At 53.3% G+C, this 26,454-nt stretch overlaps 1 protein-coding gene across 1 annotated transcript; it reads left to right on the forward strand.

Moving 5' to 3' along the window:
- The first annotated feature begins 335 nt into the window (after positions 1-335).
- Positions 336-26,245, forward strand: NUCB1 (nucleobindin 1). Its single transcript, XM_012754263.3, has 13 exons — positions 336-453; positions 844-998; positions 4,777-4,884; positions 6,051-6,183; positions 11,863-11,966; positions 17,360-17,545; positions 17,825-17,915; positions 21,983-22,041; positions 22,196-22,288; positions 22,357-22,449; positions 22,730-22,900; positions 23,378-23,474; positions 25,344-26,245. The coding sequence occupies exons 2-13, from the start codon at positions 855-857 to the stop codon at positions 25,457-25,459; spliced, it is 1,395 nt and encodes a 464-aa protein (XP_012609717.2). The 5' UTR covers positions 336-453; positions 844-854; the 3' UTR covers positions 25,460-26,245.
- Positions 26,246-26,454: the final 209 nt, after the last annotated feature.

A 26,454-nucleotide genomic window follows, 5' to 3' on the forward strand; every position in this document is an offset into this window, starting at 1 on the left:
TTACTTGCAAGGAACTTATGAGGTGGATTTTGCAATCGTTACTGAGCCGCAACTTGCAGACACTTTCTCCAGGAGAAAGCAAACGGGAAAACCACAACTCCCATGGGACGAAGGAGCCACGGCGCCTGCGGAAGTTGACGCACGTTCCCTGGGCCTGCAGGGAGTTGTAGTTCTCCTTGAAAGTCTCCGCCCACTCTTTTGCGTAAAAGGCAGGAAATGCGGCGTCAAGAGGCTGGGCTTTCGAGAAAGGAGGCGAGGCTTTCGAGAAAAGACGAGCGACTTCGGCAAGGGGCGGGGCCGCCAGACGCGGATGAAGGAGCCCGGAGCCATCGTGGACCAATCAAGCTTCTGGGGCGGGCCCTCGGTGGGAAAGTGGGCGTGGCCTAAGGGGGAAATCGCCGGGGACGCACCGGAGGTCCTTGCGGGGAGAACGCCCTCTGCGGTGGAGGAGAGGTGAGGGCCCGGGGTTCTAGGCTCGGGGTCCTGGGCAGGATGGGAGCCAGAGGGCTGGAAGACTGGGTCCCGGGGGAGGACGAGCCGGGTGCCAGTACTTCTAGGTTCTGGGAAGCGAAGATTCGGGGGCCTGGGCTCTTGGGTCTGGGGGAGGTGGGGGCCGAACTCCTGGACTCCCGAGTCTGAGGGAGGGGGCTGTTAGAAGCCGGGACTCCTGTGTCGGAGGAAGGGAAGGCTGGAGTCCTGGAATCTTGGGTCCCGGGTAACGAAATGCTTTGTGTGTCGATTCTTGGAAGTGGGGTCGGCGCTGGGGGCCCAGACTTCTGGGTGCAGGGGAGGAAGAGGCTTGGGACAGACTGCATCCGTTATTCACCTCTCCGCCCCTCACAGACCACGCCGCCATGCCTCGCTCTGGACCCCGTGGAGCCCTGCTCCTGCCACCGTTCCTGCTGCTGCTGCCGCTGCTGCTGCTGCGCGCTGTGCTGGCCGTGCCCCTGGAGCGGGGGGCGCCCCACAAGGAGGAGAGCCCCGCGACCGAGAGCCCCGTGAGTGGCCCTGCCCTGCTCGCCAGCCAGGTGTTTGCAGTGGTGCTACAATTCCTGCGGACCCCTGTGGCCCGTGGGTGGATACTCCAGTGACTTCCTTGCCCCACGGTCGTGGCTTGTCGTTTGCCTGCCATTCTTTGCAGTACCAGGGGTTTGATTTGGTGAAAAACCGGGGATCCGTGACGCTGAGGTGTGGAAAGTCTGCATCACTCCCCACCTATACTTCTCTGTTGTTTTAAGATTCTCCCCATGAGGCCGGACGCCGTGGCTCACGCCTGTAATCCTAGCACTCTGGGAGACCATGGCAGGATGATCGTTTGAGCTCAGAGTTGTAGAGCAGCCTGAGCAAGAGCAAGACCCCCGTCTGTATGAAAAAAACAGAAAGAAATCAGCTGGACAACTAAGAAAAAAAAAAAAAAAAATATATATATATATATATATATAAATTAGCTGGTCATGGTGGCGCATGCCTGTAGTCCCAGCTACTCAGGAGGCTCAAACAGGAGGATCCCCTGAGCCCAGGAGTTTGAGGTTGCTATAAACTAAGCTGACACCACGGCACTCTAGCCAGGACAACAGAGTGAGACTCTGCTACTCAGGAGGCTGAGACAGGAGGATGGCTTGAGCCCAGGAGTTGGAGGTTGCTGTGAGCTAAGCTGACACCACGGCACTCTAGCCAGGGCAACAGAGTGAGACTCTGTCTCAAAAATAAATAAATAAATAAAAGATCCTTCCCACCAACGAAGGAATCTGGAAAAAAAATAAAAGAACTACATTTCCCAGTAGCACCATTAGCAGCTGATGTTAGCTGACTGGGGGTTTTCTTATTCATGGAGCTCATGGGAATTGTAGTTTATAAAAGGGCACGTGAACTGTTAATTCCAACACATGTTTATGGAACCCTATGAAAACTTTGGTTCTAAAGGGTTTGAAACTTTAGAGATCTTCAAGGCCAGCACCCTGATTTGTGGTCTGAATCTTCTTACAGCTCCTGGTAGGAATGGGCTGGTCGTTACCTCCTGGACAGATCATTCCATGCTCCTGGTCCCAACCCAGGAAGTTAGGCCTCTGTTCTGTGAAATCATTGCAGACGTAGATGGGCACATTGAGACCCCTTTCCCTTCATTCATTCCACACATTTCTTGAGCATCTTCTACGAGCCAGGCACAGTGCTAGTTGCTGGGACACAGGCATGTGCAAGCCCCATGCCCTCTTGGACTAGCCTAGCTTGCTGGGAGATGGAAGACAAAGGCCAGGGCTCTATGAGAGTGAACACCATAGGTGACAGTCAGCCTGGGGAAAGGCCTCAGTTGGAGAGAGCAGATTGAGTTGAGGGACTTCACGGAGGCTGGTGTGGCTGGAACAGAAAGAGGAGGAGGGGATGGGAGATCATGAGGGATCTTGTTGGGCTTGGTAGAGAACATATTCTTTATTCCAAGGTTAATGAAAAGCACAGAAAACAACAACACAACAACAGTCATAACTTCTACAGCCCCTGCTAAATGCCAGGCACTGTGTTAAATATTTTAAAATGTTAATTCATCTTATCCTCACAACAGCCCTATGAGGTAGGGACTCATTAACCTTACTTTAAGGTTAGTGAGTAAACTGAGGCACACACAGGTTTAGCCACTTGCCCAAGAACTAGGGCTGCTAGATTTAGCAAATAAAAATGCAAGATATCCAGTTAAATTTGAATGCCAGATAACATAATTATTAGTATAACTGTGCCCATGCAGTATACTAAAAGTTATTTATTGTTGGTTTTTGTTTTTGTTTTTTGAGACAGAGTCCTGCTCTGTTGCTTGGGCTAGAGTGCCGTAGGGTCAGCCTAGCTCATAGCAACCTCAAACTCCTGGGCTCCAGGAATCCTGCTGCCTCAGCCTACCAAGTAGCTGGGACTACAGGCATGCGCCACCATGCCCGGCTAACTATATATATATATATTTTTTATTTATTTATTTATTTTTTTTTTAGTTTTCCAGCTAATTTGTTTCTATTTTTTTTGTAGAGACGGGGTCTCGAACTCCTGAGCTCAAATGATCCACCCTCCTCGGCCTCCCAGAATGCTAGGATTACAGGCATGAGCCACGCCTAACCAATTTGTTGCTTTTCTGAAATCTAAATTTACTGGGTATCTAAGAATTCCTACCAAAGTCACATAGCTAGGAAGTGTAGATTTGGGTTTCCAGTTTACTATGCTTGGCTGAATAATGTCCCCAAATGTATTCACATTCTAATCCCCCATCTGTGAAGAAATCCTGGGTTTTCCAGATGGGCCCAGTAGTCACAAGGATCTTTCTTTATAAGAGGGAAGCAGAGTGGTCAGTCAGAGAAGGAGATGTGACAAAAGAAACAAAGGTGAGAGCCAAGGAATGCAGGTAGCTTCTAGAAGCTGGCAAGACAAGGAAACAGATTCTCCCCTGGAGCCTCCAGAAGGAGCATAGCCCTGCAGACCCATTTTGGACTTTTGACCTCTAGGATTCTGAGAGTATAAATCTGTGTTGCTTTAAGCTACTAAGTTTGTCATACTTTGTTATAGCAAAAACAGGCAACTAATACACCCATAATGGCATAGCTGGGTGATGCGTGACAAGTAACAGTAATGATAAGGCTCCTGCCATTTATCAAGCACCCACTGTGTGCTTCTCAAGTTACGTAATAATAGCTAGAGCAGGCTAAAATATCTTCTATAGTAGCGGTCTCCAACCTTTTTGGCATCAGGGATTGGTTTCATGGAAGACAATTTTCCATGGAAGGTGGAGGGGGGATGGTTTGGGGATATTCAAGCATGTTACATTTATTGTACACTTTATTTCTATTATTAGTACATTGTCAACCTCTCTGCTAATGATGATCTGTATTTGCAGCTGCTCCCCAGGGCTAGTATCACCGCCTCAGCTCCACCTCAGATCACCAGGCATTTAGATTCTCATAAGTAGCGAGCAACCTAGAACCCTCACATGTGCAGTTTACAGTGGGGTTCATACTCCAATGAGACTCCAATGCCACCACTGATTTGACAGGAGGCAGAGCTCAGGCCGTGATGCTAGTGAGGAGAAGAATGGCGGTAAATACAGAACTGCCACTCACCTCCTGCTGTGCGGCCCACTTCCTAACAGGCCATGGATGGGTAGGACCACAGTTCTATTATAGCCTTACCATTGTGAGGCAGTTTCTCTCATATTCTTTTCACCCCAGCTCTGGGAGTTACAGAATATATTGCCCGTTTTACAAATATAAAGAACAAGTCCCAGGGAGAGCAAAGTGCCACCCTGCCAGCTACACGTGGCAGAGATAGGACCAGGAGGCCAAGGATTTTCGTCTGCCTTGCTCACTTTGCTGTCTTCCCCTTGAACAGTGCCTGGCATATGATAGGGCTCAGTAAATGCTTGTTGAATGAGTGAATGAATGAATAGATGAATAGATGAATGAATGAACATATGTTTCACTGCTTCCCCACAAAGTTGTGTCCACTTTGTGGGTGGTGTTGGGCAGGGTGGTCACCCACATGATTTTCGTTTCATCTTGGCTGCAGATATGGGCACAGGTGACAACTGTGGCCCAGAGGGTCAGGTGATTTGCCTGGGGTTACACCGCAGGTGAACTTTGAACTGCAGTCTACTGGCTCTGGAGCCTTTGTCCCTGCTCCAGACGAGGGTCCCTGGGTCCCTCAGCAGATGCCCAGGGGAACAGGGCCATTGTCCTGCCTGCAGGAAGGAGCCAGAGTTGGGGTGGGGGGAGGCTGGGGCTGCTATGTCTGTCCTTGTCACCCTAGGACACAGGCCTGTACTACCACCGGTACCTCCAGGAGGTCATCAACGTGCTGGAGACAGACGGGCACTTCCGGGAGAAGCTGCAAGCCGCCAACGCTGAGGACATCAAGGTGCGGCTGGGGCGGTGGGCGGGGGCTGGGGGTTGAATGGCAGAGTCTGGGAAGGGACCAGGTGCCCCACGGGACGGCATGACTCCAGCCCTGCCTGTGTTCAGGATCACCAAAGAGACTCAGGGAGATGTCACTTTTGGGGTCACACAGCTGGGGAAGGATTTGGGGCCCACAGACTATGAGGTTAACCACTGAGTCAGTCGGCAGGCTTCCATTCCCGGCTCTCCACTTACCAGCCATGGGACCCGCCCAGGCTGTGCCTTAGTTTCCCCATCTGTAAAATGGGGGTCATAACCTGCCTTGTGGGCTCAGGTTTGGGTTATCCAAAGCAAGACACAGGAAGGGTTTCGAAGCACAAGGCGCAGCCCTTAGTACGACGTGTTCCGTGAGGGTTGACCGAGGAAGTGCTTGGTGTGGTTCCTTATTTTTTTCTCCTCCTTGCCCTCCCTACCCTAGTGAGGTTCCTTCTGCAGAGGAGGGGTGCAAAATATGGCAGGCACTGGCATCACTGCGCTACTGTAAATTCTTATGTTGGGCCTCTAGAGGCACCATGGTTGTTTCCATTTCACAGAGGAGGACACTGAGGCCCCATGTCCTCCCTGTGTGTACCCTTCCCGTAGCCCAGGTCTCTGATGGGGAACAGCCATAATCCAAGGGAATAATAGAGAGTAGCTCAGAGCAGGCAGAATACTCAGTACCATGTCATGTGCATGTGTGAGAGTTGTGAGCAGGGTGTTGGGATTCTTTCCAAGGGAGCTGCCACCTGCTTTGAGTTCTGAAGGGCAGTGAGCTTCTGGTTAGGCTTGAAAGAGGTAGCTGGAGAGCATCCCGGGCAGGGGGAATAGCATGTGCAAAGGCCCTGAGGTAGAAAACAGGAGCTCACACCCAGTTAGCATTGCTGGAACCAAACGAGTGATTTGATGAGTGATGGAAGGTAGGGCTGCCGAGGCGGGCAGGGCCTCAGAGGCCAGGCTAAGGGTCTGAGACCGTGTCCTTCCTGGGGGCTCTGGGGAGCCCCTGGGGACGTAAGCAGGGAAGAAGCAGTGTACGACTGGGGGGCATCAGAAAACATGTAGAAGGTGCTAGAGAAGACAGCACAAGTTGAGGCCGCCTAGCATGCCCCTGCCTACCGCCTAGCCTGACCAGTGTCTCCTCTCTCTCCGAAGAGCGGGAAGTTGAGCCGAGAGCTGGACTTCGTCAGCCACCATGTCCGCACCAAGCTGGACGAGCTCAAGCGACAGGAGGTGTCGAGGCTGCGGATGTTGCTCAAGGCCAAGATGGACGCCGAGCAGGAGCCCAGTGAGCAGGGGTGGGACGGGGCAGGACGGGGTGGGGTGGCCTCACTCCTGGCCTCCAGTGTGGTTTTGTGCTGGGCCTCACTCTCCCCACTGGGCGACACGCATGGTGTTTTCTTCCTAGCACAATTTTTTCTTTTTCTTTTTTTTTTTGAGACAGAGTCTCGCTTTGTTGCCCAGGCTAGAGTGAGTGCTGTGGCGTCAGCCTGGCTCACAGCAACCTCAAACTCCTCCTGCCTCAGCCTCCCGAGTACCTGGGACTACAGGCATGCGCCACCATGCCCGGCTAATTTTTTCTATATATATTAGTTGGCCAATTAATTTCTTTCTATTTGTAGTAGAGATGGGGTCTCGCTCTTGTTCAGGCTGGTTTCGAACTCCTGACCTTGAGGAATCCGCCCGCCTCGGCCTCCCAGAGTGCTGCTAGGATTACAGGTGTGAGCCTCCGTGTCAGGCCATGAGGAAAACTTTAAAGCACTGAAAGGTTGTTTTACTTTACAGGCAGCTTTACTTGTAAATCAGAATAGGTGACATATACATATATGTTTTCATTACATTATTTTTATTTATTTTTTCATTTTCATTTTTTTTTTTTTTTTTTTTTGAGACAGAGTGTCGCTTTGTTGCCCAGGCTAGAGTGAGTGCCGTGGCATCAGCCTAGCTCACAACAACCTCAAATTCCTAGGCTCAAGCGATCCTCCTGCCTCAGCCTCCTGAGTAGCTGGGACTACAGGCATGTGCCACCATGCCTGACTAATTTTTCTATATATATTAGTTGGCCAATTAATTTCTTTCTATTTCTAGTAGAGACGGGGTCTCGCTCTTGCTCAGGCTTGTTGCAAACTCCTGTCCTGGAGCAATCCTCCCGCCTCGGCCTCCCAGAGTGCTAGGATTACAGGCGTGAGCCACTGCGCCTGGCCACGTTATTTTTAAATGTTCACAATTTTCTTTTCTTTTCTTTCTTTTTTTTTTTTGAGTCAGCATCTTGCTTTGTTGCCCAGGTTAGAGTGAGTGCCGTGGCGTCAGCCTAGCTGACAGTAATCTCAAACTCCTGGGCTCAAGCCATCCTGCTGCCTCAGCCTCCCAAGTAGCTGGGACTACAGGCATGCGCCACCATGCCCGGCTAATTTGTTCTATATATATTAGTTGGCCAATTAATTTCTTTCTATTTATAGTAGAGACAGAGTCTCGCTCTTGCTCAGGCTGGTTTTGAACTCCTGACCCTGAGCAATCTGCCAGCCTCGGCCTCCCAGAGTGCTAGGATTACAGGCGTGAGCCACTGCGCCCAGCCCAAAACTCACAATTTTATTTTGATAAATGAAAAATTAGAAAAGTCATATCACAGCTGTCGGCTAAAGTCGCTATGCACGTTCATCTGTGGCTATCGACTGTAGTCGACGCTCGTACCAAAGTGGTTAAAATTTTGATAGAGCTTTAAACTTATGGAAAAGTGGTGAGAGCAGTTTACACTCTAAATACCCTTTACCCGGGTTCTCCAGTTGATAACATTGCTCTGTTTGCTGTGTCATTCACATTTGAGAAGTCGTTGTGGACACCACGTCCCCTGACCCCTCATATTCCTGTGTGATTTTCCGGAGAACAACAACACACTCTTGCATAACCATAGCACAGTCATTGAAATCAGGAAGTTTATCACATTACACTGTATTTTTCCTTGCATAGCTAATTTTTGTCTCTCCTCTTGCCCACCGCCCCTGGTTAGAATGATTCTAATTTCTTAGCATTTATATCTGAGACTATATTTTATTAGCACCACACTCTAATCAACCAAGCTAACTGGCCACCTTGAGACTATTTTATAGTCTAATGATTAAGCTTAAGAAAAAAAAGTTGTTGTTTTTTTTTTTTGAAAATGTGCCTGGAAAGAGAGATTTGGGCAGACTTCGATTCCAAGATTCCCTCCTATTTCTGTTCCCCAGCCTCTATCTTGTTTCTAGATACGGTTTGTTGACGTGTGTGTTAGGACCATACTATTTCTTTTAAATACCTTTATTGAAATATAATTTGCTTACCATACAATTCTTCCATTTGAAGTATACAGTTCAGTAGTTTTTATTTTTTTTTTTTTTATTTTTAGTTGCCCAATTACTTTCTTTCTATTTTTAGTAGAGACAGGGTCTCACTCTTGCTTAGGCTGGTTTCGAACTCCTGACCTTAAGCTATCCTCCTGCCTCGGCCTCCTAGAGTGCTAGGATTACAGGCGTGAGCCACCGCGCCCAGCCAGTTCAGTGGTTTTTAATATAGTCACAGGTGTGTGCAGTCATCACCAAAGTCAATTTTGGAACATTTGATCACCCCCAAAAGAAACCTGCACCCTTAACTACCACCCTGTACTCCCCCCTCTCCCCAGCCCCTGACAACCATTCATCTGCTTCCCGTCTCTGGACTTGCCTGTCCTGGGTGTTTTATATAAATGAACCCCTGCAACATGTGGCCTTAGCGACGTGCTTTCCCGGTCCCTTGGTGCTGTGGCACGTGTCTGGGCCTCATTCCTTTTCATGGCTGAGTAAAGCTCCATTGAGTGGCTCTGCCCCATGCAGTTTTTCCATTCATCAGTTGATGGACACTTGAGTTGTTTGCACCTGTTAGCTACTGTGAACCATGCTATTTTAAGTATTGTAGTAGCTTTGTGCTATGTTCTAGTATCTTCCAGGGCAAGTCTCGTCCCAGAACTAAGTGTAAGATTGTGCCCCATTCTTTGAAATTCACGAACTACAGCTTCTCCTTTGACCTCCTGAGGCTCCCATGTTACAGATGGGGAGCGTGAGCACCAAGGCACCAAGCAGAGGGGGAACAGGAGGGCTGGCCTTCGTTTTCTGTCTGTCTGACTCCATTTGCCCATTGTCCAGACACTGTGAAGTCTGACTATGTGCTGGGTACTGGGTGCTTTTTTTTCTTTTCTGAGACAGAGTCTCACTCTGTTGCCCGGGCTAGAGTGCTGTGGCATCAGCCTAGCTCACAGCAACCTCAAACTCCTGGGCTCAAGTGATCCTCCTGCCTCAGCCTCCCTAGTAGCTGGGACTACAGGCACATGCCACTACACCCGGCTAATTTTTACCATTTTTAGTAGAGTTGAGGTCTCACTCTTGCTGAGGCTGGTCTTGAACTCCTGGACCCAAGTGATCCTCCTGCCTCGGCCTCCCAGAGTGCTAACTAGGATTATAGGCGTGAGCCACCGCGCTGGGTTTGTAAGGTGAGCAGATAGGCGTGGTCTCAGATCTTTTGCCACATTCGTTCGTGCCTTCTGTGCCACACTGTTTCCATGATTACAGTTTCTATCTCGGGTACATTAGATGTTTTCTTGTCACTAAGAAAAATCTCCCCTGTTTATTGGCTGCTGTTCTGTTCCAGGCACTGTGGTTGTACTGTGCACTTCACTTGTCTACTTAACAACTCAAAATGCATCCAGAATCTGACCATGTCTCCCTTCCATTGCTGCCACCCAGGTCCGGGTGCCATCGTCCCCACCTGGGCTCCCGGCCTCCACCTCCCTCCCTTTGATCTAATTCCCACACAGCAGCCAGTGGGAACTGGCCGATGTCTGTACTAGTTTCCTATGCCGTTGTAACAAAGTGCCACAAACATAGTGACTTGGTCCCTTCGGGCTGCTCTAACACAGTCCTTTAGATTGGGTAATTTGGAAACAGCAGAAATCGATTTCTCATCGTGCCGGGGGCTGGGAAGTCTAAGATCGAGACACCAACAGATCCGGGTGTCTGGTGAGGGCCCATTCCTCACGGGTGGCACCTTCTGTGAGCGCTCATGTGGCAGAAGGGGTGAACAAGCTCCCTTGGGCCTCCTGTGTAAGGACAATGACCTCATGAGCGCCACCCTCCTGACATGATCGCCCCCGAAGGCCCATACCCTAATACCATCACCCTGGGGCTTAAGTTTCAACATATGAATCTTGGAGGGACACCAACTTGCAGACCGTAGCACTTGGTGACTTAAAACAGCACACATTTATTGTCTTGCAGTTCTGGAGGTCAGAAGTCCAAAATCGGTTTCGCTGGGCCAAAGTCAAAGTGTGGTCCGGGCTGCACCCCCACTGGAGGCTCAGGAGAGAACTGTCCGGCGCCTTCTCTGGCTTCTATGGCCACGTTCCTTGGCTTGAGGGCCCCTTCCTCCATCTTCAAGGCCAGCATCGTGGCATTTTTGTTAGTCATCACATTGCCACCTTCTACTGTGGCCACATCTCTGTCTGCCTCCCTTTTATAAGGACCCTTGTGATGACATTTAGGGCGCCTCCATAATCCAGGATCATCTCCCATTTCAGGATCCTTCAATTGATCACATCTGCCAAGAACCTTTTGCCATGTAAGGTCACACATTCACAGGTTGCAGGGATTAGGATATGCGTGTCTTTTGGGGGACCGGTATTCAGCCCGCCACAACACCAGTTTAAGCCCTCTCCCCCTGCTCAGAGCCCGCCTGTGTCTCCCCCCAGCGCCCCTGGACACAAGTTCATTACCTGCACTGCTGCTCGGCAGCCTGGCTGGCCTCCGACACGCCCGCCCACCCCTCCCTTGCCACGCATGTGCCACTTGCCCGGCCTTCTGCGTCGGCATCTGGGAGATTGCTGGAGCGCTACGTGGCTCTCACCACAGGACCTTGCCCATCCGCTCCCCTCTGCCTGTGACATTCTTTCTCTTTGCACGGCTGGCCAAGGTTCCATCTCAGCTCAGACGTCACCTCCTCGGGAGGCCTGTGTGTGTCCGTTGTGGTCCTGTGTGCATGCCCGGGTCACCTGTTCTCTGTCTCTAGACCGGGTGCTCCAGGGGCCAGTATCTCTCGCCGTCTGGTTCCTGCTGCGTCCACGGTGCCGGGCACAGGGCCAGCCTGGAGCAGGGCTCAGCACACGTCCGTCATGAGAATGATGAGTTTGAGATTCCATCTGCCTGTCCCCTGAGCGCCTGCCCTCCTCGGGCTCAGCCAGGCCCAGAGTTGCCTCTAGTGTCACGTGGGTCACCTGAACTCCACCTGCCTGTGTGTGTCTTTCTCCTCACCTGACCAGGGGCCGCTGGTGGCCCAGGTCTGAGTCACTCTTCCTCGGCCTTTTCCTCCCAGAACCCACCCCTTCCTGATTTCTTGGAAACTGCCATCCAAGGGGGTCACTTTCGTTTGCTAGGGCTTCCATAACAAAGTACCACACGCCGGGTGGCTTAAACAGCAGAAATTTGGGGACACACAGTTCAGCCCCAACAGTGGGGGAGTGTCATGTACTCCAGAGTCCAAGGCTGGTTCTAATCCTTGCTCTGCTACTTCCTAACTGATGACTGAGACAGATTATGTCCCCTCATCAGGCCTCAGTTTTCACATCCATGAAATGGGGATAATTGTAGCATCCATGTTGTCAGATCTTTGTGAAAAGCAAATGAATTAATATTGTTAAAGTGTTTAGAGCAGGGCCTGGCATATAACAAGTGCTCAGCACACGTTAATTATTATGGTGGTTATTACGATAATTTTAAGCATCAGACTCAGTGGTGGGATCACCTCCTCCAGGAAATCCTCCATGATTGCCCCAGGCTCAGTCAGACTGTCCTCTGGGCTTCTCCAATGCCCTCTGAGACTCCGTTAGAGCACAGGTGGCACAAGATGGGGATTTTGAAAGAGAGAACATTCCATGAGTGGTTTTGTCTGACTCTTTCCACTCCTCCAGATGTACAGGTGGATCACCTGAGTCTCCTGAAACAGTTTGAACACCTGGACCCTCAGAATCAGCACACGTTCGAGGCCCGAGACCTGGAGCTGCTGATCCAGACGGTAACGGGAGGGGCGCGGAGGCAGAGGCTTGAGGGAGGCTTTGCAGAGGGGGAGAAGGGAACGAAGTCGCCCCTGCCTGGTGGTGGTCTCTTCGTTTGGAGGCTGGCAGGGTTCTAGCATCCCTCCCCAGAGTCCCTACGGAGAGCAGGAGGTGTAGGCAGGACAGGCTTTGGCTCGACTCAGACCTAGTTCAAGTCCCTCCCTGGCTTTTTGGTAGGTTTGGGGGGGTCCCCTCTGTATCCTCTTGGCGGGCCAGATAATGGCCTCCCAAAGATGTCCACATCCTTATCCTGGAACCTGTGAATATGTTCCCTCACATGGTAAAAGGGACTTTGCAAAGTGTGATTAAATCAAGAATCTTGAGCCGGGCAGACGATCCTGGGTGAACCCCAAGGACGCAGAGGGAGATTTGATGGCAGAAACAGGAGGCAGTGTGACAGCTGAAGCCAGATGCCACGACACTGGCTCTGAAGGTGGGGGAAGGGGCCACGAGCCACCAAATTCAGCTCTAGAAGCTGGAGAAGGTAAGGAAAGGGATTCTTCCCTCGTCTCTGGAGGGAAGGAGCATGTTCCTGCCAACACCTTGATTTCAAGCCAGTGAAACTAATTTCGGTCTGGCCTCTGTACCTTAAGATGCTAAACTTGTGTTGCTTTCAGGCTTTAGTTTGTGGGAGTTTGTTACGGTGGCAGTAGAGCCCCGCCTCATGGGGCACGCCCTGCCCATGGCCCTGCAGATGCCACCAACAGCCCTGCCTGCCCCAGCCTGGCCCCGCTTTTCTGGCTACACCTAGTGGAGTGCTCCATCTAGTGGCCATGACAGTAATAGCAACAACCGTTTCATTGAGTACAAACCTGGTGCTCAGTACCTGACAAATGTTTCTGAAGCTTATTTCTAGAACATTCCAGAAACTATCTGTTTCTCTCCAGCTCCCATCCTCTCTCATAGGCGCCGCCTCATTGGGACCCTAGCATCTTTCTCCACCATCTGTGGCAGGGTTCCTCAACTCTGCACTTGACACTTGGTTGGGCGGGATGGTTCTCCGTCCTGGGGCTGCCTTGTGCGTTGTACAGAGATGAGCTCGTCCCTGGCCCCCGCCCACTGGTGCCGCAGACCTCCCTAAGTTGTGCCCATCAGAAATGTCTCCGGACATTGACGACTGTCCCCTGGGACGCAATCACCAGGACGAGGGTCTGCTCCACTGTGTGTTCCCCGATTGCTGCTGTAACAAATAAGCAGCAGGAATTTATTCTCACACAGTTCTGGAGGCTAGGAGTCCAAAATGAGGCTCACTGGGCCCAGACCAAGGCTTTGGCAGCCCTTGCTGCCTCCAGAGATTCTAGGGAAAAATCCATTCGTTGCCTCTTCCAGCTTCCGAGGGCTGCCAGCATCCCTGGGCTGGTGGCCGCTTCACTCCAGTCTTCAAGGCCAGTATCTTGCAGTGCTGTCTGCCCCGTTGTCACTTGGCCCCTCCTCTGTGAGTGTTGAACCTGCCTCTGTCCCCCTCTTGCGAGGATGCATGTGATGGCATTTAGAGCCAACACAGGTAATCCAGGAGAATCTGCCCACCGCGGGTTCTGAACTGAGTCACACCTGCGATGCCCTTTTCCCATATAAGGTAACAGAGTCACAGGTTCTGGGGATTAGGACGTTGACCTCTTTTGGAGACCATCTTGCAGCCTACGACACTAGGCTATAATCAGGATGTCAACAGGGCTGGCGGCCTTCTTTCTGGAGCCTCTAGGAGTCCATTTCCTTGCCTTTTCCAGCTTCTGGGAGCTGCGTGCATCCCTGGGCTGGTGGCCTCTTCCTCCGTCTTCAGAGGCGGCTCCACGGCATCTCTCTGGCTGTTCTGCAGTCACACCTCCCTCTGACTCTCCTCCCCGGCTTCCCTCTTCTGCCTTTAGGGGCCGCCTGGGAGATCCAGGCTGCTCGCCCTTCAGGTCAGCTAATTACCACTTTAATTCTCTTCGCCGTGTACCATCACACACCCCTGGTTTCGAGGATTAGGACGTGGACATCTTTGGGGGGACGTTGCTCTGCCTATGGTATCAGGCAGAGGAATCCTGTTAGAGCTCCTTAGGTCCCATCCCTCCTCTGCTCCCAAGCCCTGCACCACTCCTGTCTCCCTAGATGGCGCCACTGGAGCTCCAGGCCACACACTGCTTCCCTTTCTGGCTCTGCCCTCTGCCCTCCAGTCGCGCTGTTCCAGCCACACCAGCCTCCTCGAGGTTCCTCACACACACACCAGGCCTGTGCCCGCCTCCCGGCCTTAGCCCTTGCTCTGCCCCCTGCCTGGCGCACTTTGAGTCAAGACACCCATAGAGCTCCCTCCCTCCTCACCTCTTCTTGGTTATTGCCAAAGCATCCTCCTCTCAGTGAGGCCTTCCCTGCCCACCCTTCTGGAAATTTCATCCACACGGCAGCCCCCGTACCCAGTTCTTCTTTCCTTCTGTGTCTTCTTTACGCTTATCACCATATATCATACTGTATATTTTACTAATTTATTTTCTATGTTTTGTTTTGTTGGAGATAAGGTTTCACTTTGTTGCCCAGCCTAAAATGCAGTGGTGTCAGCCTAGCTCACCGCAACCTCACACTCCTGGGCTCAAGTGATCCTCCTGCCTCAGCCTCTAGAGTAGCTGGGACTACAGGCACATGCCCCTGCACTGGCCAATTTTTCTTTTTTGTAGAGATGGGGTCTCACTCTTGCTCAGGCTGGTCTTGAACTCCTGACCTCAAGCCATTCTCCCATCTCAGTCTCCCAAAGTGCTAGGATTACAGACATGAGCCACTGCACCTGGCCAATTTATTTTATTTTAGTTCTTTCTTCTTCCCTCCTCTCCCTACACTACTTCATGAGGGCATGGATTGTGGTCTGTTTTGTTCTCTGTTGTGTCCCTAGCATCTGGGACAGGGCCTGGCACACAGTAGGTGCTCAATAAATGTTTATTAAATGAGTAAATGAATGAATCTCATTGAGTCTCAAAACCACCCTACGAAATAGCATATTAGTTTCCCAGGGCTGCTGCAACAAAGTACAGGTTGAGTGTCCCTTATCTGCTTGGGACCAGAAGTTTTCCCGATTTCAGGTTTTTTCAGATTTTGGAATACTTGCAGAACACCAGTTGAGCATTCTTAGTTAAAAAATCTGAAATCCGGCCGGGCACGGTGGCTCACGCCTGTAATCCTAGCTCTCTGGGAGGCCGAGGCGGGCGGATTGCTCGAGTTCAGGAGTTCGAAACCAGCCTGAGCAAGAGCGAGACCCCGTCTCTACTATAAATGGAAAGAAATTAATTGGCCAACTAAAAATATATACAAAAAATTAGCCGGGCATGGTGGCGCATGCCTGTAGTCCCAGCTACTCGGGAGGCTGAGGCAGCAGTATTGCTTGAGCCCAGGAGTTTGAGGTTGCTGTGAGCTAGGCTGACACCACGGCACTCACTCTAGCCTGGGCAACAAAGCAAGACTCTGTCTCAAAAAAAAAAAAAAAAAAAAATCTGAAATCCAAAATGCTTCAATGAACATTTTATTTGAGTGTCATGTTGGTGCTCAGAAAGTTTTAGATTTTGGAGCATTTTGGGTTTTCAGGCTGAGGATATTCAACCTGTACCACACACTTGGTGGCTTAAAACAACAAAAATTTATCATCTCACAGTTCTGAAGGCCAAAGTTCAATGTCAAGGTGTTGGCTGGGTGAGCTCCTTCTGGGAGCTCAGAGGGAGAATCCGCCCCTTGCCTCTCCCCAGGCTACTGGGGATGGGCAGCAGTCCTCGGTGTAGCTTGGCCTGTAGATGTGTCATCAGAGTCCCTACCTCTGTCATCACATAGCATTTGCCCCATGTGTCTCTGTGTCTTCTCTGTAGCCCTCTTATAGAGATACCCAAAGAGATCACTAGATTTAGGGCCCAACCCTAATCCAGTAGGACATCATCTTAACTAATTACATCTGCAGATACCCTATTTCCAAATAAGGTCACATTCTGAGATTCTGGGTGGACAGGAATTTTGAGGGGGGACACAATTCAATACAGTATGGTATTGTGGTTTTTTTGGGTTTTTTTTGAGTCAGAGTCTCACTCTCTTGCCCAGGCTAGAGTGCCGTGGCATCAGCCTAGCTCACAGCAACCTCAAACTGCTAGGTTCAAGCAATCTTTCTGCCTCAGCCTCCCAAGTAGCTGGGACTACAGGCATGCACCACCATGCCCAGCTAATTTTTTCTTTTTCTTTTTTTTTTTTTTTGAAACAAAGTCTCGCTTTATTGCCCAGGCTAGAGTGCCGTGGCTTCAGCCTAGCTCACAGCAACCTCAATCTCTTGGGCTCAAGCGATCCTCCTGCCTCAGCCTCTCGAGTAGCTGGGACTACAGGCATGGGCCACCATGCACAGCTAATTTTTTCTATATATATTAGTTGGCCAGTAATTTCTTTGTATTTATAGTAGAGATGTGAGTCTCACTCTCTCTCAGGCTGGTTTCAAACTCCTGACCTTGAGCAATCTGCCCACCTCGGCCTCCAAGAGTGCTAGGATTACAGGTGTGAGCCACCGTGCCTGGCCTACAGTATGGTATTGTCATCTCCATTTTATAGAGGCAGAAACTGAGGCACAGAGAGGCTGAGTGACTTGGCCAAGATCATACAGCTAATGAGATTTGAGCACATGGCAGAGCCTGGATTTGAACCCTGGGTAGAATAATTAGAGACCTGTTCTTGGCCATCTGCCTGTACTGCTTTCCATATTAAGTTCACCATGTGTGTTGTCCCTTATTTACTTATTCCTTCAAAATCTTGAGGTTGTGGAGGACTTGAAAGGGGTGGGCTCTAGTTGCTAGTATGTAATTGTCATAATCCTCTTTGAACAAGGAGAAGGTGTGTTCCGGGCAGGAGTGGTCATGGGGACCAAGAAAGTGATACCAGGACATGAGACTTAGGATGGGGGAGGCTGGCTCTTCCCCTGGCCTGAGTCAGGACCAAGGGCCCACCATTTGTTTTGTTTTGTTTTGTTTTGAGACAGAGTTTCACTCTGTTGCCCGGGCTAGAGTGCCATGGCGTCAGCCTCGCTCACAGCAACCTCAATCTCCTGGGCTCAAGCAATTATTCTGCCTCAGCCTCCTGAGTAGCTGGGACTACAGGCATGCGCCACCATGCCCGGCTAATTTTTTTCTATATATGTTTAGTTGGCCAATTAATTTGTTTCTATTTTTAGTAGAGACGGGATCTCTCTCTCTTGATCAGGCTGGTTTCGAACTCCTGACCTTGAGTGATCTGCCCGCCTCGGCCTCCCAGAGTGCTAGGATTACAGGCGTGAGCCACTGCAGCTGGCCTGGGCCCACCATTTGGATATTGGAATTAGGGGCTGGGCATCAGGGCGAGAAGAGAATGACCTGCCTTTCCCCAGGCCACCCGGGACCTCGCCCAGTACGACGCAGCCCATCACGAAGAGTTCAAACGCTACGAGATGCTCAAGGAACACGAGAGGCGGCGTTACCTGGAGTCACTGGGAGAAGAGCAGCGAAAGGAGGCAGAAAGGAAGCTGGAAGAGCAACAGCGCCGGCACCGAGAGCACCCCAAAGTCAACGTGCCTGTAAGGACCCCCATTTGTGCCCACCCACTCCCTGCCATGCATGTCTAGCTTTCTAAGCAACACAAGACTAGAAAGCGATTGAAGAACTTCAACTCCCAGGAGCATCTGAGGCAAAAAGTCCCTGTTATTGTACTGAGCTGCCCCAGGGGCTGCTGGGAGTTGTAGTTTTCTTTCTTTGGGGGCGTGGTATATGTTGGATGTGGGTAAAGGGTTCTCTGGCTTTAGATCCCATGGCATGCAGACTTCTTGCTCATGAGCTTCTGACTTTCCTTTCCACAGGGCAGTCAAGCCCAGTTGAAGGAGGTATGGGAGGAGCTAGATGGATTGGACCCCAACAGGTTTAACCCCAAGACCTTCTTCATACTGCATGGTAAGGTGGGGAGTGAGTCCCAGCTCCTGAGGCTCTGATCTTTCTAGGGGGCTGAATGCTAAGCAAGGATCTCCCCACCGCAGTGTGGCTGAGCCCATCTCCCCTGGCTGACCAGGAGGCCCTGCCCCTCCCTGCTGCTAGAGCTGGGATCTTCCATGGAAGGTCTGGGCCTCTTTTTAGAATATACACCACCTCTGGATTCTATGGACCAGCCGGTGTCCACTAACCAAGCTAACCAGGCGTGGCTAGGCCTGGGCTCCCCTCCCAAGCAGCCCAGAAGTGCCAGTCTCCTCTGGGAGCCCTGTCGCTAAGGGTGGGTTGCCCCTTAGTAACCAGGCCTCCAGAGCAGGGGTCCTCAAACTACGGCCCTCGGGCCACATGTGGCCCACCAGGGACATTTATCCTGCCCGCTGGTATTTTTGCCACCACTGCCTGTCCTGCTTAGCAGCCGACTCATCTCGGGCCCACAGTGCGCATGTGTGGAATGTGTGCCGCGCTTTCCAATGGCCCTCCAACTGTCTGAGGGACAATGAACTGGCCCCTTGTTTAAAAAGTTTGAAGACCCCTGATCCAGAGGCCCAGAAAGCCCCTTCTCTGTGGTGGACCAGGAGACACATCCCCCTTCAGTCAATCCCTTCTCGTCTGGGAGTGTGATCTGGGGTTGCCGGGCCCCCTCGGATATTCCCGGGACCCTGACCCAGAAGCTGCAGCCAGCCTATCAGCAGAGCTTAGCAAGCCCTGATTCATTCATTCCGCAAGTGTTTACTAAGCTCCCTCTGAGGACCAAGCTTCGTCAAGACCCTGTGGATACAACAGTGAACAAAACAAAGTTCCTCCCCTCAGAGCTGGTGATGAAGCAAACAGACCCTACTATGTTTTAGTGACTCTAGGAGACCATCGTGCGTGAGACATAGTAGTATTTTACGTAAGCCGCTATTACTGATAAATGTGACACACCATCGATGATAAGATGCATCTCAATTTCAGGGATGATAAAATATAGAGGAGAAGGAAAGTACATCTTAGAATCAATGAAGAAGGTTCTGTGTGATCTCGGGTAGTGATATATACCGTGGAAAAGAAGACAGCAGATTTAAGGGGCTAGAGAAGCAGTTTCAGGTAGCACGTTCAGGAAAGGTTTTGCTGTTCAAATAGAGCATTGTGCAGTGACAGGAACATTCTGCGTCCGTGTCATGCTGTCCAGCAGCCACCAGCCCCAGCAGCTATGGAGCACATGAAATGTGGTTCCTATGACTGAGGAATGAATGGAAGTTTTAAAAAATTTTTAGTTTGGATGAATCAAATTTTTTATTTTAAGCGGTTTTTATTTATGCTAAAATACACACAACATAAAATTTACCGTCTTAAGCTTTTATGTGCTTGTGCACATGTGTGACAGGGTCTTGTTCTGTTGCCCAGGCTGGTCTTGAACTCCTGGGCTCCAGTGATCCTCTTGCCTCAGCCTTCTACATAGCTGGGGTTATAGGTGCGTGCCTCCAAGTCCAGCTTTAATCATTTTTATCAGTTCCATAGTGTTAAGTATATTTACATTGTTGTACAACCTGTCCCCAAATACTTCTTTTTTTTTTTTTTTTTTTTGAGACAGAGTGTCGCTTTGTTGCCCAGGCTAGAGTGAGTGCCCTGGCTTCAGCCTAGCTCACAGCAACCTCAAACTCCTGGGCTCAAGCAATCCTCCTGCCTCAGCCTCCCAAGTAGCTGGGACTACAGTCATGCGCCACCATGCCCGGATAAGTTTTTCTATATATATTAGTTGGCCAATTAATTTCTTTCTATTTATAGTAGAGACGGGGTCTCGCTCTTGCTCAGGCTGGTTTCGAACTCCTGACCTTGAGCAATCCGCCAGCCTCGGCCTCCCAGAGTGCTAGGATTACAGGCGTGAGCCACCGCGCCCAGCCCCCAAATACTTCTTATCTTGCACAACTGAAACTCTGTATCCATTAAACAATCCCCATCTGCCCCTCCCCCAGCCTTTGGAAGCCACTGTTCTATTTTCTATCTCTATGATTCTGACTATTCTAGGTACCTCATATGAGTGGAATCATACAGTATCTGTCTTTCTTGTGACTGGCTTGTTTCACTTAGCATAATGTTGAGGAACTGAATTTTTCATTACACTTGATCTAATTGTGACTTCTGTCGCCCTATGTGGCTGGTGGCTGCTGCACTGGACAGCAGAGCTTTAGAGAAAGGGTGTTTGAAGAGAGACCTCAGTGAGGTGAGGGGCTGAGCCCTGCAGATATTTGAGACAGTAACGTTCTAGATGCAGGCAACGACCAGCACACGTAGGGAAGAGTGAACTTGGTGGGTTTCCAGGGTTGCTAGAACAGAATGCACGAGGAAAAGAGTGACAGCAGAGATGGCTGGAGAGGTAGCAGCAGCCACTCAGGGGCCTTGTAGCTAGTGGAAGGGGTGTGGACTTTATTCTGTCTGTGATGGAACCCCACAAAAGGGTTTTGAGCAGAGGACTGACACCACCTGCCTTAAGGGTTGGCAGAATCCACCTGGGTGCTGTGTTCCAGGCAGACTGTAGGGGCAAGGGCCAAAGAGAAAGTGACAAGATGTTGGCGGCTCGACCACGGGACATAGGGAGAAGTGGCTGGATTCTGGAATCATCTTGAAGGTCAGGCTGGTAGGACTTGCAGGTGGACTGGACAAGGGTTATAAGGGAAGGAGAAGGTCACGTGTCACTACAAGGCATTTGTTGGCCCAAGCAACTGGAAGGACGGAGTTGCCTTCCGCTAAGACGGGAGGATCAGGTTTGGCAGGGAAGGTGGGGAGCTGGGCCTGGTCGTGTTAAGTTAGAGATGTCTGTCGGGCACCGTGAGGAGATGGAGAGCAGACAGTTGGATATTCAGATATGGAGGCTGGGGAACCGGAGGAGCTGGGGAGGTGCTGGCCAAGAGAACTCTCTGTGACGATGAAAAATGTTGCATGCCTGCACCGACAGTATGGTCACCACCAGCCACATATGGCTGTCGAGTATATTGCCATGTATCAAGTGGGACTGATAAACTGAAATTTAAATCTTATTTACTCTTTTTTTTTTTTTTTGAGACAGAGTCTCACTTTGTTGCCCAGGCTAGAGTGAGTGCCGTGGCATCAGCCTAGCTCACAGCAACCTCCAACTCCTGGGCTCAAGCAATCCTGCCTCAGCCTCCCGAGTAGCTGGGACTACAGGCATGCGCCACCATGCCCGGCTAATTTTTTCTATATATATTTTTAGTTGGCCAATTAATTTCTTTCTATTTATAGTAGAGACAGGGTCTCACTCTTGCTCAGGCTGGTTTCGAACTCCTGACCTTGAGCAATCCTCCCGCCTCTGCCTCCCAGAGTGCTAGGATTACAGGTGTGAGCCACCACGCCCAGCCTAAATCTTATTTACTCTTAACTTAAATGTATACAGCCCACGTGGCTAGTGGCTACCATACTGGACAATGCAGATCTGAAGTGTTAGATAGGGGAGCCCCCAGGCCTCAGCCCTGGGGCGTGCCAGCATGCAGCATGGAGAGGTCAGGAAGAGGACAGAGCTGGCAGAGGAGACTGTGGGGCAGCCAGAGAGGACAGACATACAGAGTGATGTTCTGGAAGCCCAGGGTGGGAAAGTCAAGTAAGATGCAGGCTGAAAATTAACCAGTGGGTTTGTAAGAGGAGGGTTCCTGGCCACCTTGGCAGGAGCAAGGCTGGTGGTGATCTGAGCGAGCAGAGGAGGTGGAGGTGGGGACAGTGAGTATGGCCCTTGGGGCTCGGGGCCCCGCAGCTGGGAGAGCTGGACAGGCAGGAGAGGCCCCCCTGGCAGCTGGCCTGGTCTCAGGGAGGCAGAGGTCCCTGACACCCTGGCCCTGAGGGACAGAGAATTGTCCTTCGTGACAGGGGATCCAAGCATGTCCTAGTGAAGCCTGACCTTCCTCTATTCCTTTCTTGGGACCCTGAGTACCCATAGTTACCTGTCCCCTAGTAGACCCCACATCAGCCCCAGATCCTCCACCAGGGATGTCACCACCCTGTCCGCAGTCCCTCGAGATACCCTGTTGTCTCCTTCCCCTCAGATATCAACAGCGACGGCGTCCTGGACGAGCAGGAGCTAGAGGCCCTCTTCACCAAGGAGGTGAGCATCTCAGGAGCCTCGAGTGCAGGGGGGACCCCCGGGGCAGCCACACGTCCCCTCAGGGACCCTAGCAGCCCCCTGAAGTCCCCCTGGATGGGAGTGGGAGTTGGTCGCCCTGGACCTGTCAGTGCCCACAGCTCTGCTCGCCCTGCAGCTGGAGAAGGTGTATGACCCCAAGAATGAGGAGGACGACATGCGGGAGATGGAGGAGGAGCGGCTGCGCATGCGGGAGCACGTGATGAAGAATGTGAGGGGGAGCCCAGGTGGGCGGGGGAGGGGCCCGGCTCTGCCACTTACCCTCGTCTGGCCCCCCAGGTGGACACCAACCAGGACCGCCTCGTGACCCTGGAGGAATTCCTCGCATCCACTCAGAGGAAGGAGTTTGGGGACGCTGGCGAGGGCTGGGAGGTGAGGTCACAGGGCCCTGCGGGCATCTCTCCCAGCCCTGACCTTGCTTTCGAAGTCTCTGGCCGCTTCTCTGTCTGGGTCTCTGGCTACCTCCCTAGGTCTCTGTCCCCGTCTCTCTGGGTCTCTGTCCTCCCCTGTCTCTAGGTCTTTGTCCCCCTCTTCCGCCCACACACGAGGCCCCAGCCTCCTGTAAACCTCCGGGCAGAGCCCTCTCCAGTGTCAGGGGGCCACACTGAGTGACCCCTGCTGATGACCCCTGCCCCTGTCCCTGTCCCTGCAGACGGTGGAGATGCACCCCGCCTACACCGAGGAAGAGCTGCGGCGTTTCGAGGAGGAGCTGGCTGCCCGGGAGGCCGAGCTGAACGCCAAGGCCCGGCGCCTCAGCCAGGAGACAGAGGCTCTAGGGCGGTCCCAGGGCCGCCTGGAGGCCCAGAAGAGAGAGCTGCAGCAGGTGGGGCAGCTGGTTCCATCCTCTAAGTCTCTGGTGGCCCTTGTCCTCGTCCATATGAGTGTCCAGGGGCTGGGAGGGCTGTGGCTGCCTGTTAATCACTGGTAGACCCTCAGGTGGCTGCCGCCATCTTGAGTAAGGGCAGACGTTTTCCCATCCCTGGCAGCTCTGCGGCTGCCATGTTGGGTAAGGGCAGTGGGGTTGTAAGTGGGAGCAGGGTCAAGGGTAGACTCATCTAGGGTCCAGTGAGGGCTTCCCTGTCCCAGGGCAGGACGCAAGCCATGATTGGGGGGAGAAGTAGATCCTCAACTATTATTAAGCCCAGCTCTCAACGAGAGAAAAACTGAGGCCTGTAAAGAAGGAATTGGCCTATGACCACTTAGCAGGTTGCTGTGGAGTCTCAGTTTGGGGGCTGAGACCTGAGCATCTTGGAACACCAGTGTCATACCCTCCTGTCTGTGTCATCCACACCTCCTGCAGGCTGTTTTGCACATGGAGCAGAGGAAACAGCAGCAGCAGGGCCCCAACGCCCCCGCTTCCAACCCTGAAGGGCAGCTCAAGTTCCACCCAGACACAGGTGCTGGCTCCTGGGCCCAGGAAGGAGGGGCTGAGGGCCTGGATCCCCAGGTCTTAGGGAGGAGGGGCTGGGGCTGCACTCCTGGGTCTGAGGGAGGAGGGGCTGGGGCTGGACCCTGGGTCTGAGGGAGGAGGGGCTGGGGACATGGACCCCTGGGTCTGAGGGAGGAGGGGCTGGGGCTGCACTCCTGGGTCTGAGGGAGGAGGGGCTGGGGGTCTGGACTCCTGGGTCTGAGGGAGGAGGGGCTGGGGACATGGACCCCTGGGTCTGAGGGAGGAGGGGCTGAGGCTGGACCCCTGGGTCTGAGGGAGGAGGGGCTGGGGACATGGACCCCAGGGTCTGAGGGAGGAGGGCTGGGGACATGGACTCCTGGGTCTGAGGGAGGAGGGCTGGGGACATGGACCCCAGCGTCTGAGGGAGGAGGGGCTGGGGACATGGACCCCAGCGTCTGAGGGAGGAGCGCTGGGGACATGGACCCCAGGGTCTGAGGGAGGAAGGGCTGGGGACATGGACCCCTGGGTCTGAGGGAGGAGGGGCTGGGGACATGGACCCCTGGGTCTGAGGGAGGAGGGGCTGGGGACATGGACCCCTGGGTCTGAGGGAGGAGGGGCTGGGGTGGACCCCTGGGTCTGAGGGAGGAGGGGCTGGGGACATGGACCCCTGGGTCTGAGGGAGGAGGGGCTGGGGCTGGACCCCTGGGTCTGAGGGAGGAGGGGCTGGGGACATGGACCCCTGGGTCTGAGGGAGGAGGGGCTGGGGTGGACCCCTGGGTCTGAGGGAGGAGGGGCTGGGTCTGGACCCCTGGGTCTGAGGGAGGAGGGGCTGGGGCTGGACCCCTGGGTCTGAGGGAGGAGGGGCTGGGGACATGGACCCCAGGGTCAGGGAGGAGGGCTGGGGACATGGACCCCTGGGTCTGAGGGAGGGGGGGCTGGGGCTGGACCTCTGGGTCTGAGGGAGGAGGGCTGGGGACATGGACCCCTGGGTCTGAGGAAGGAGGGGCTGGGGCTGGACCCCTGGGTCTGAGGGAGGAGGGCTGGGAACATGGACCCCTGGGTCTGAGGGAGGAGGGGCTGGGGCTGGACCTCTGGGTCTGAGGGAGGAGGGCTGGGGACATGGACCCCAGGGTCTGAGGGAGGAGGGGCTGAGGCTGGATCCCTGGGTCTGAGTGAGGAGGGGCTGGGGACATGGACCCCTGGGTCTGAGGGAGGAGGGGCTGGGGACATGGACCCCTGCATCTGAGGGAGGGGGGGCTGGGGATATGGACCCCTGGGTATGAGGGCCGAGGGGCTGGGGCTGGACCCCTGGGTCTGAGGGAGGAAGGGCTGGGGACATGGACCCCTGGGTCTGAGGGAGGAGGGGCTGGGGACATGGACCCCTGCATCTGAGGGAGGGGGGGCTGGGGATATGGACCCCTGGGTATGAGGGCCGAGGGGCTGGGGCTGGACCCCTGGGTCTGAGGGCGGAGCAGCTGGGGCTGGACCCCTGGGTCTGAGGGAGGAAGGGCTGGGGACATGGACCCCTGGGTCTGAGGGAGGAGGGGCTGGGGGCCTGGACCCCTGCGTCTGAGGGAGGGGGGGCTGGGGACATGGACCCCTGGGTCTGAGGGAGGAGGGGCTGGGCCTGGACCCCTGGGTCTGAGGGAGGAGGGGCTGGGGACATGGACCCCAGGGTCTGAGGGAGGAGGGCTGGGGACATGGACCCCTGGGTCTGAGGGAGGAGGGGCTGGGGCTGGACCCTGGGTCTGAGGGAGGAGGGGCTGGGGACATGGACCCCTGGGTCTGAGGGAGGAGGGGCTGGGCCTGGACCCCCGAGTCTGAGGGAAGAGGGGCTGGGGTGTCTAGTGCCACCATTCCCTGCCCCCATTTCCAGACGATTCGCCTGTCCCAGCTCCAGCCGGTGACCAGAAGGATGTTGATGCTTCAGAAAAGAAGGTTCCTGAACAGCAGCCCCCTGCTGTGGCACAGCTGGATTCCCAGCAGCTGTGATCCTTCAGGGACCCCCAGCCCTTCGGGTTCCAACCCAGGTAGCTGATGGGAGCCGAATGAAGTGTCACACTATCAGCCTTTCCTGGGGCCAACAACATTTGTGGCCTCCTGTGGGCAGGGTGACAGGGTGGCATTTGACATATTGCTGCCAGGCCCCGAATCTGCCTGTCGCATCTTTCAAAGTCTCCAAGTCTATGGTCAGTTCCTTCTGTGCCCCTCCCAGGGGCCTGCCCTCTCTCGCACCGGGATCACCTTAATTTAGGGAAGTTCCCTCCCTCCCTCCCAAGGGGATCCTGCCTTCCCATCCCTCTGGGCCTCAGCGGCCCAGGTCTCAGCCGCTCCAGCTGTCTGCATCGTCACAGTGGCTGGAGCCCTGCCTGCTGCTCTGGGCCCCGCTTCTGTGGATTTATGGGATTTGGGAGGGTCCTTTGAGACCTTCTGCTACCTTTTGCCAGACCAGCGATGCCTCAGAGACAGTGTCTTCCGCACAGCTGGTGCTGGGGCCAAGGCATTGTCCGTGTGGCTGTCACCTCTCACACCAGGAGCCCCTGGCTTCCCAGCACCTTGTCACCAGCTCCTCCCTGACCTCTTGGCCTCCAGGCCCTACCCTTGCAGAAGGGTCCCAGAGCCGACCCCACCACCCCCAGGACTAAGTCCCGGTTGACCCTCAACCTCGTGTGGGAGGCCCTGAAGGGTGGCCCCGCCACCTTTCTGGCCCCATCTCACGCTGCTCTGCGCCCTGCTCTGTGCTCTGGTTCCATCTCTGAATACACTCTCTGGAAGAAATACACGCCTCCATGTCTGCTGTCTGCACTGTTTCCCCTGGAACCCTGTCTCCGCGTCACCTGCCACAGTGCTCACCTGTGACGATGGAGTTCGAGCATCACTTCCGAGGGGCCCCGTCCCGGTGTACTTGGGTCTGCTCCCGACTGGTGCGCTGCCTTCCCTCGGGACGCCAAGGACAGAAAACCCAAACAGGAAGCTCCAAGGCAGGA

This window comes from Microcebus murinus, chromosome 16, assembly GCF_040939455.1.
Source record: "Microcebus murinus isolate Inina chromosome 16, M.murinus_Inina_mat1.0, whole genome shotgun sequence".
NCBI lineage: Eukaryota > Metazoa > Chordata > Mammalia > Primates > Cheirogaleidae > Microcebus > Microcebus murinus.